The 10,569-nt window shown below is 41.1% G+C and overlaps 1 protein-coding gene across 1 annotated transcript; it reads left to right on the forward strand.

Moving 5' to 3' along the window:
* Positions 1 to 9,937, forward strand: LOC101160554 (anoctamin-10). The gene is made up of 16 exons (XM_011476311.3): positions 1 to 734; positions 836 to 909; positions 2,104 to 2,372; positions 2,632 to 2,805; positions 2,894 to 3,031; positions 4,333 to 4,449; positions 4,523 to 4,639; positions 5,189 to 5,527; positions 5,613 to 5,795; positions 5,949 to 6,004; positions 6,090 to 6,164; positions 7,381 to 7,545; positions 7,628 to 7,819; positions 7,896 to 8,033; positions 8,108 to 8,224; positions 8,303 to 9,937. Exons 3-16 carry the CDS (start codon positions 2,111 to 2,113, stop codon positions 8,324 to 8,326), a joined length of 2,097 nt encoding a protein of 698 aa, XP_011474613.1. The 5' UTR covers positions 1 to 734; positions 836 to 909; positions 2,104 to 2,110; the 3' UTR covers positions 8,327 to 9,937.
* Positions 9,938 to 10,569: the final 632 nt, after the last annotated feature.

A 10,569-nucleotide genomic window follows, 5' to 3' on the forward strand; every position in this document is an offset into this window, starting at 1 on the left:
TTTACAAATGTCAACAAAAGAACACATGAACATAAATATAAAACATAGAAACAACATTTAGAACAAACTACTTAGTTACATCACTAAATAAAGAGAGGACAGCACAACAAAGACATACAATTAACTACGATTTAAGAAAACACATGAATACTAAAGGTTTTGTCATTGTCTTTAACAAAAGTGAAAACTGCCCTTGCTTTTTTATTTTTTATTAATTTTAATGAATCAAAATATTTAAAAAAATCTCTTTTTTTCTAATTAGTTTTGTTCTTATGTGTTCTGAGCATCAATATAACAGCAGCATATCTTCAGATACTTGTTATTCAAAATCTTTTACTAAGGGTTACTAATACCTCTGTTTTTACCGGAGGTTGACTGACTGATATGCATTTCCTGAGTTTTATTTTCACTTTCCTGTGTCTGTTTGCTTCCACCAGCCCTTGCTCTGCAGCGGCTTCATGAGGTTTCTCACTGAACTCATGCTGTGTGTGCTCTCTGACGGAGGGCAGACTCACACACACACACACAGTGGTGCAGTAGGACCCGGAGCTGCAGAGGCAGCAATGTGACAGGGAGGTGGCTGCAGGGAGGAGCTTCACAAAAGGCCAAACAAGCCTCCACACCCTGCAGCCTCTGGGAAGTTGATCTGCATTCTTTGAATGTACAAATACACACACACACAAATTTCTGTCCAGACAGAGGGAAGGCTGGGAGGGCCCGCTCAGCAAGGTTGGGTAGGTATGCAGTCAGTGAGAGTGTGGCGTGGTTCCTGGTTCTCTTTCTGGGAGATTCATCTGAGCTTTTTCCTTTTATTGCTCTTCTCTTCTGTGTGCAGCCAGTCAGAGGTTTGGAGGGAGCCTGACCGAGACCTGGAGACCAGAACTTCATCATCAGAACCCTGCCAGCTTGGTATTCCAGATTGTTTTGCATTTTAAGGTTTCTCTCCGTTCCCACCCTGCTCTGTCTCACTTTCTGTTCTCCACTTCTGCTTGTATGTCTGTCTTGTAGTCTGATTTCAATGCAGCAAAGAGTTTGGTTTGAACTTGCTCTTGAACTAGCAATAATGACAGTTTCCTCGAGAGTGGAGGAAGGCTGTTAATCTGATCACCAGGCTTCAGCTGCTGTGTGTTTGTTCTGACATCTAAAGTGAAGGCTCCACGTTGACTCTGGTAACATAGCAAAGGATGCAAATACTGACAGGAATAAAGGTGCTATAACAGTCGTCTGACTATTCAAATAGGCAAAGATGGATGAAAGAGAAACATTAAAGCAGCATCAGTTTGAAGGCTTTTTAATAGCAAAACGATCAAAACAGCTTTTTTTTTAAGAATAAAAAAGTGAAAGTGTTGATAACAGTGATACAACAAACATATCCTGAATTGTGTTTTTTATTCTAACTTTTACTAGAAGAATTGAACTTGTTGCCATTGATTTGACCATGATGGATGCTAACTGTACGCAAATTAAGCTGTTATTGATCATTTAATAATTAAGCAACTATAAGTCACAAAACTGTATGTGAAAATCACATTTTTGTGTAGGAACTCAGAGGAAAAGCAGCAGCTGTTTTCATGCGGTTTGCTTGTTTTCAGTAAGCGAAGATACTAAGAAGACTATTGTCAATGCATACCCGTCATTCTACCATGATGTAGATAGTAAAAATTCACATTGCACAATATTCAAGAACAGCTCTAGAGGTGGATGATAGACTCTGCAGACCTAGCGATCTGAAGATGATATGAAGAACTGTAATTTTTTTATCTCAGGAACTGTCACAAGAACAGGCCGACTGCTGGTTCCAAATCCAGCAGGTTTATTAGCCCAGCTAAAAGTCCACAAAGCTAAATCAGGGTCAGGCCGGCAGGGGTCAATAACAGGCATGAGAGCATCAGAGAAGAGACAGGGGGGGTCAGGATCCAGCCGAGAGTCGGGGCAGACTAATAAAAGAATCCCACATTTTTAGGTTTTGCTGCTAAAATCGCATCGACATTGGAAAGTCCTGTAGTGTTAATTTTATTTTGTTGGGTTTATTCTGGTATGGTGTGGAAAATGGAAATGGTGGTTGTATTTGTCTTTTGACCATTTTGATCATTTGTTTTGCAGTCTCATCATGATGAAGGCAGGGGACGATGAAGGTGCAGCTGGAGGCCGATTGGGATTTTTAAAACAGCAGGACAGCGATGCTAAAGAAGGAAAAACTCTGAGCAAACTGAGTTCCACCCCAGCTAAAGGAGACTGGACCAAAGCAAGCTGCCCCTGCTGCGAGTCCAAGCAGGTCGAGCCGCTGGTTCTGGTGAAGCTGGGAGGGAAGGTCGGCCCAGAGACGAAGCGGTGGCTCATCAGATTGATAGGTGCCCAGCAAAAAGATGGAGGTGAGGCAGAGGTTTCGTCCTCACAAAAAAAAAAAAAAAAATCCAAGAATCAGTTGATTGTGAAATGTTTCCTTTTTGAAAGAAAAACATTTGCAGATGAAAAAAATCCTGAATGTTTCTAACTTTTTAATTTTCATCTAGAGTTTTTAAAACATTAACTTTTAGGTTTTTAGATCACCTCCTCATTGCAGCGGTTTAAATTGATGGATGAAGTATTTCAAAATTATGAAATCATCATTTGCGTACTCTGTATTTCCAGGTGCTGGATTATTGGCCCACCCAGGTGAAGACGCACAAAGCAGCATCATCGTGGTGTCAGCTCCCCGTTGCACGTTGCTGCGAGCCACAGAGGAGCTAGGCCTTTGTAAGACTTACCACACCGGAGAGATGGAGGCCTTCTCCTACAATGACAGAGACAACTTCAGAAATTCAAGTAAACTAATCATTCTGCTTCGTAATCCTTATATTATTTTCATTTTCATGAGGCAGCACATTCATGCCTTTGTTCGTATGTGTGACAGACAACATGGAGGCGTTTCTGACTCTGGCAGAGCGGGAGTACATCGTAAAATACGAGCTTGAAGGGCTGCGAGCCCAGAAGGACCTGAGGATCCCAGGTCTTCCTGACAAATACACCCTGCATAACCGCGACAACATCTGTGAGTAGCTTCAGAGCCCACATGCTCCTGAATCATCCACTGATAAAGTAGGAGGAGGACAATCTACCCGTGTTAGCCGGACACACGTGACTTCAGATGCTGAATGTTACTTTATAAAAGGCCCAAGTCACACAAACTAAATTAAAACAATGTAGTTCAGTAACTTCTCTGTGTGCTGGCTGCAGATTAATACGTGTTTAATTTGAGTCCACCTAAATACTTATTGATGTTCCTAAAAATGTCCCATATTTTAAAACTCATCTTAACAAGAACTCAGATATGACTTTGTCCCTTAAATTTTTTTTTTCGTGAATCATGCAAAATCTTTGTTCCTGTTGGGAAACATTACTATTGTTGATGAAGACGAGCTACCAATTCTACCAGACATTTGCAAGCATAGGACTTCATCCTCCACCAAAGGGTTGAAATCTCTGTTCTAGCTGAACTGACCAATCATAAATCAGCCATCTGACACAGGGAGGCATCAGCGACATCAAGCAACATTTGGACAAGAGTTAGCATTTCTTCTGTGCTTGCATGAAAACATGAAAAGGGTAAAACTGTGCATTGTGGTTTAACCCTTGTGCTATCTTAGATGACCCCACCCTTGCATTGACGTGTTCTCCCTACCATGACAAAGGTGGATAAAGCTGGAAAGATTTCATGTAATCCATGGACACCAGTGAGGTTCACAAATGATTGAAGAAAAAAGGTTCAGAGCACTGTCTACTGGGTCTAGATGACCCAACTCCCAATGTCAAAGTGCCTAGGATAGCACAAGGGTTAAACGTTCTCAATATGGTCCTCAGAAAAATTGACCTTGTGACTCGATTTTCAGTTTGTGCCCCCATCAGCTGGTCTTTTTGGGTAATTTTGGAGTCTGTAAAAATGGAGACTCCTCAAAAATTGGTGTAATTTCTATTCAATTTCTCATTTTACACTTCTATTGAGGCCGTGTGTTTTGAAAGTTACTATTACACCAAAATAGAAGGACTTGTTTGGATAAATTTACCCTTAATGCAGAAAGCTGCCACTTGTAACCAAAAAATTGGTTATTTGCTATTTAATATATGCAGTAAAATGTTATTTGCGTGAATAAGGACAATTTTTTTAAAGATTTGTACGTTTTTAAGTGCCATAGACATCAAAACAGCTGTCAGAAAAACCTTCGTCTTAATTAGATGGAAAAAAAAGTACATTTGTTATTTATCCTTGCTCATTGCAGAAATTATTTTGTTTGTATCCCAGTTTTTTGCTGTGTTTTTTTCTATTTTGACCTGATAAGCCTGAATGTCCTGCAGGGCAGAAGCTCTGTTCAGCCGGTGTGATCGTGGACATGTTTCCTCTCCACAATTCGGAAAAACTGAAGCAGCTCAAGGAAGCCTGGTACCTGGGGAATCAGCTCTCCCAGCCACTTGGTGGGTGATAAGCCGCACAAACAGTTTTTTTCATTATATGAGCTCTGATTTACTATACTGTTTATTTCTCCAGACTCTGTGAATGAGTATTTTGGGAACTCAGTGGCTTTCTACTTCAGCTTTCTCGATTTCTACACCTGGTCTCTGCTCCCACCAGCAATTTTGGGTCTGTCCATCGCATACTTCTCAGGTACATTTCTCTCAATGCACAACTAATTATTCTGTCCTCCAAAACAAAGCAAGAGTCAAACTGGGTTTTAATGTTTTCATTTTGGACAAAAAGGAAAACACAAGTCGAAAGGAAGCAGAAGCTCCCAGCCAGTTTCTCTGGGGTCGTATCTGGTTCTCTGGTGTTATTCTCTAAATCAGCTTTTTTATTTTGATGAAAAATGTGGATAAATTATAATTTGAAGACCAGATCTGGATAAAACATTCTGCCATGCAGGCAGAGTGGTAACAACATTACTTCACATTGAGTGAGGCTAAGTGCAGTGCTTATGGTGTTAGTGATTTGGCGAATTAGATTCAGCTGTGCAGCACTCAGAAACAGCACGCTGGGGTTGCTGGGAGATGTAGTGCATCTGTAACTCTTGAGACAGTTATCATATCCCAATATTTCCACCATAAACCTGAAACTGTACCAAAAAAACTCAATTCCAAGTGGCAAATTTAGTATTTTTTTGCTGCAAAACCTACTTGTTTAACTGATTTTATTCAAAGCAGTGCTTTGTAAAAACAGGTGAGGTCCAGAAGGAGATGGTGGAGTCGGTCTCCAAGTCTCAGTCTCCGGACATCCAGGTTGACTCGGGTCTGATGGTCAGCGGTCACATGATCCAGGCAGTGTTCAGCATGCTCTGGTCAACGGTGGTGATGGAGCTATGGAAGCGCCGCAGTGCCACTCTGTCGTACCGCTGGGGGACCCTGCAACTCGCAGAGCGCTTTGCAGAGCCCCGCCCCAGTTTCCATGGCAAACTGGGAGTCAACCCTGTGACAGGACGTGTGGAGCTGCTCTTCTCTGAGTGGCAAAGAGACCTACGAATGTTGCTCGTGTCCGTCCCAGTGGTGGGGCTGTTTCTGGGTAAGGTGCAAAAACATGGCAGACAATTATGGAATTGAAAGAGAAAAAAAGAGTGTTTTAACACGTGCTACACTGCCCCCTGTAGGGCTGGTGGTTGTGGGCATGATGTGCTTTTACTGGGGGGAAGCTCAAGTTAAGCAGCTGCACAAAGACTGGGACTCCTACCTTTCCCAGACGTTCCTCTACATTCCCTCAGTGCTCCATATCGTCTACACAAACATGCTGGGGAACGTTTACAGAAACGTGGCACAAGCCCTGACGGAATTTGGTAAGGAGGGTTGATCTTTATGCTAGTTTGCATGGTCAAAGATATACTCGTGGATTACGATAAAGCAATAAGTAGTTATAAAACCCAATCCCTTCTAAGGAAAGCAGAATAATGTGAGAAGCACTCAGATGACTTCTTTTCGTGTCCCTTTAGAGAACCACAGGGAGGAGTCAGCCTTTGAGAACCACCTGACAGCCAAAGTCTTGGTGGTGAGTTCCTCTCCTTCACCAGGTTCCTCCTTAGGCACTTAGTGTGGAGTTTCATGTCCAATCTTCTCCCCTCTCGTCCCTTTAGTTTACCTTCTTCAACAACTTTGCAGTGCTCTTCCACATTGCCTTCTTCAAGCAGGACGTGTCTCTTCTTCGAAAGGTAACACTTTAGCAACTTCTAGAAAGTTTCACTGCATGAAATAATGGGTGTTAAAAGATATCTTTTACAGTAGTCTGGGAGACATTAGTGTAAAACTTGCTAAAAGAATAATTCTACATCAAAATTTACGTCAAATTTAGGCCCACTACTTTTTAATCTATATATGCTGCCACTTGGGGGAGCATGAGGCATGGCGTTTGTTTTCACAGCTATGCTGATGACACACAGCTCTACATTGCTGTGTCTCCTGATGACAAAGAGCCAGTCAACATGCTCTTAAATGCATTTTAGATGTGATGTCATGGATGGCAGAGAATTTCTTACAGCTCCACCAGGACAAAATCATCTTAGTGATCGCATCTGAGGACAAGAGAGAGATTGTTTTTTCTAAACTAAAAAGTTAAAAAACTTCTCAGTGTGTGAGAAACCTGGGTGTTATTTTTGACTCTGAGATGAATTTTATTCCACAAATTAAAAATATCACAAAGACAGGATTTTATCATCTTAACAATATTGCCAGAGTCCGCCCATTTCTCTCTCTTGCCAGCAAAGAGGTGCTAATGCATGTTTTTATTTCCAGCAGATAATTATAATATCTATTTATTATTGTAATATCCTGCTCTTTGGTCTTCCCAGAATAAGAATATCAAAACTTCAACTGCAACAGATACCAAAAGAACTATTGGTTATTCTTTGGTTAGAACTTAAACATTCGGCGAGGCCTCTTTCAGTTTTTATGGACCTCTCCTTTGGAACAGCCTCCCAGAGAGCCTCAGGGCCGCGGAGATTGTTCATGTTTTTACAGACTTACCTTACCTTACCAGAGTGGACTTGTGTACATAGTTTTACTATTTTTTACTTTACATTTACATTTGAAAATGCTCTGCGAGGCCTGCAGGGTCCGAGATGTAACTCGTTTCTGATTAAAAGATGTGAAAGCTACAAAGCAGCCTATGTAACCCTTGTGCTATCCTATGACCCCACCCTTACATTGACGTGTTCTCCCTACCATGACAAAGGTGGATAAAGGTGGAAAGATTTCATGTAATCCATGGACACCAGTGAAGATCACAAATCATTGAAGAAAAAAGGTTCAGCGCACTGTCTACTGGGTTACTGGGTCTAGATGACCCAACTCCCAATAATAAAGTGGCTAGGATAGCACAAGGGTTAACAGAGCCACTGAGTAACAATCCTTTTTTTTGTCTTCCTAAAGCGACTGGCATCTCTGCTGATCGTGACCCAGCTGGTGAATCAGGTAACAGAGGTGGTTATACCTTTCCTGGTGGACAGATTCATTAGCGCCCCCCGGAGGAATGAGAAAGAAGATGACCCACAAGAAGACAAATTCAGGAACCAAAGATCCCTGCCTCCTTTTCCTGTGAGATAAAAGTTTAGCAAACCGTGTATCTGACCAGAAAAGAATTAAAAAAAAACCTGATAGTTTACCTTTCTCCTCACAGGGACTGTTTGCAGAATACATTGAGCTCCTGGTGCAGTTTGGGTATTTAAGTCTTTTCTCCTGCGTGTTTCCTCTGACTGCCGTTCTGCTTCTCCTTAACAACGTGACAGAGATCCGATCAGACGCTTATAAGATTTGCAAACTCTTCCGCAAACCCTTCTACCCCCCTGTGGCTAACATGGGCGTCTGGCAGGTCAGCACTGAACACAACAACAACAACAAAAATGGTTTCACAATACCACTTCACAGGAAAACGTTCTGTGTTTCAGATTGCCTTTGAGATCTTGAGCTTTGCCTCTGTTGTGTCCAACTGCTGGCTGCTGCTGCTGTCGCCACACGTGCAGGTGTGGGGGCAGGAGAACGGGTTGAGCGGCGGCAACCTCCTCTTGATGGCCGTCATCGTGGAGGTAGGAGGTGGAGACAAAGAGCCATGTGCAATCACGGTCATTCTAAGTGTGATACCATTGTTTTGTGTTTTCAGCACGTCCTGTTCTTGGTGAAGTTCATCATAGCAGTAGTGATTCCAGATGAGCCCTACTGGATCCGCAAAAAGAGGGAACATATGGAATATGCCTCCATGTGGGCCCTCAGACAGATGGTGAGCCTCAGCTGCACGCACCTTATTCTCAAATCTGGTTGTCATCTTTTTGACTGCTTTTCTTTTTCTTTTTTCCAGACACTTGAAGCTCGAGAGTCCTAAGTTTGTTTCAAGAGGTGGTGCTGGTCTCACAGTGTCCCACAATTTTCACCCAAAAACGTGACCCAAAAGAATTCCAATCAAAGGTCATTTTGATTTCTTCATATCAAAGACTTCTGCAGGTCTGCAGGTTTGAAGTTTCATGCTTGAAGATTTGAATCCTCTAATCTAGTTCAAGACCACAAAGCCAGTATTTTGGCTTGATGTGCTTTCAGAGCTTATAGAGCTCTAATGTCTGGATCCACAGTTTTAAAATTTTAATGCTGTCAGCTGCATCAGCTCTAAGAAGAGAAGTAGAGGCATAGTTTAAACTGCCATCTAGTGTTTGGTTGTATTTATTTGCCAAAGTTGGGGCTCCATCCATTTTCTTTTCTTACTGTGTCTTTTGCAGGGTCACAAGGGTTGCTAGACTAATTCCCGCTGCTTCAGGGCAAAAGCGAAATAAACGCAGGGCCACACGCCTGCGTGTATTTCGTATATATTCACTCCTAAGGGGTTAGGGTTATCTCTGTTTAGGGTTTAGGGGTTTATCTTTGAACTAACATTGATTGTAGTTGCATTGTGACACACCAACCAGATGACATTAAAGGTGGTTGAATTCTGGTTTATAGGGAGTTTAGAGCTCAAATCTAAATCAAGCTTTGCCATTCTGCTTTATTTATACATACCATCTTCTAGAACCCAGATAAATAGTCAGAGGTTTTCTGATAATAATAATAAACACCAGCTTTGTGCTTTGACTCGATTGAAAGTGCTGAATTCCAACTGTGCTCCTGCAGTTTCCACAGAATGTATTCCGCAAGTGCGATTCACACAACAGCTTCAAAGTGTTTAATTTTCAATATTAAGATATTTTTGGACTGCATGAACTTTTATTATTTTAAGAAATTCCCTTTGTTTCTGGATTCTAAAAATGTCTTAAGACAACATATTGTAACTTTAAAGTATGAAAAAGTAAGGGGAAAAAATGCAAAAATGGCATATTAACTCAATTTTCTGGCAAAAACTGATTTTATCACAGAGTCTATGAATAACATAGAGCAATACCCCAAGTTCATCAAATGTATTTTACAGTTTCTGCTGGCAAGTGTTCTATTCTGAGTATTACATTTGTAAAATAAAAAAAATGTTCCTATCAAAGCAAACTTACTGTTTATTCTAGAATACTGTTTCCAAAAAAATGTTTGTTTGGTTAATACTGAATATCAAAAGAAAGCTGAAGTGAGAAAACCAAAGTTCTTCCTGTTTTTGTTGTCTTACCACCGTTACCCTTATTTTGTATGCAAATTGTACATTTACGTCAAATATTTGTTGCTGCTCTTTTGTAATATATTTGATGTTCCTGTATTTTTTTTAGACTGTTTAGTATTAGTTATTTTTTCACCCACCAGGTGGCGCTATACACTATCATGTCTGTCAGTACATCTATGGTTCAAGCAGCTTGCTTGTTACATGTAGCTGTGAGTGCAGCAGGGCCGCTGTGCAGAATCATTTGGACAAAGAGCAGATGATTCGGAGACTGCATGACGTAAATCACTAAACTGTAAAGAAATGTGGTTCAGAATTTTAGGTTTCCCTGTGTTTGCTTGCAGTACAATAAACTCTCAAAAGAAACAAGTCGTTTTGATTAGATAAAAGAACTTCTACAGGATTTTGTGCATTTAACCTTGACACCTAGGCACTTTAACATTGAGAGTTGGGTCATCTAGACCCACTAGACAGTGCGCTGAACCTTTTTTCTTCAATGATTGGTCATCCTCTCTGGTGTCAATGGATTACATGAAATCCTCTTCACCCTTATCCACCTTTGTCATGGTAGGGAGAACACGTCAATCTAAGGGTGGGGTCATAGGATAGCACAAGGGTTAACGTATAGTACTTTTTAAACATACTTAATTTTTCTTACTGCAACGATATTTAGTCTTTTTGTCATGAAATTATTGGGAATTAGTTCAGTTTAACCCTAGTGCCATCTTATATGACCCTCCTTTGACGTGTTCTCCCTACCATGACAAAGGTGGAAAGATTTCATGTAATCCATGGACACCAGTGAAGATCACAAATCATTGAAGAAAAAAGGTTCAGAGCACCGTCTAGTGGGTCTAGATGACCCAACTCCCAACATTAACGTGCCTAGGATAGCACAAGGGTTACGCGTAAATGAAAACCCATCATTTTGTCATATCAAAATTAAATGAAAATATGCTGATCATATCAAGAAGTGACAAGCCATGTGATTACGACAT

The sequence above is a fragment of the Oryzias latipes genome, chromosome 6, assembly GCF_002234675.1.
Source record: "Oryzias latipes chromosome 6, ASM223467v1".
Classification (NCBI taxonomy): domain Eukaryota; kingdom Metazoa; phylum Chordata; class Actinopteri; order Beloniformes; family Adrianichthyidae; genus Oryzias; species Oryzias latipes.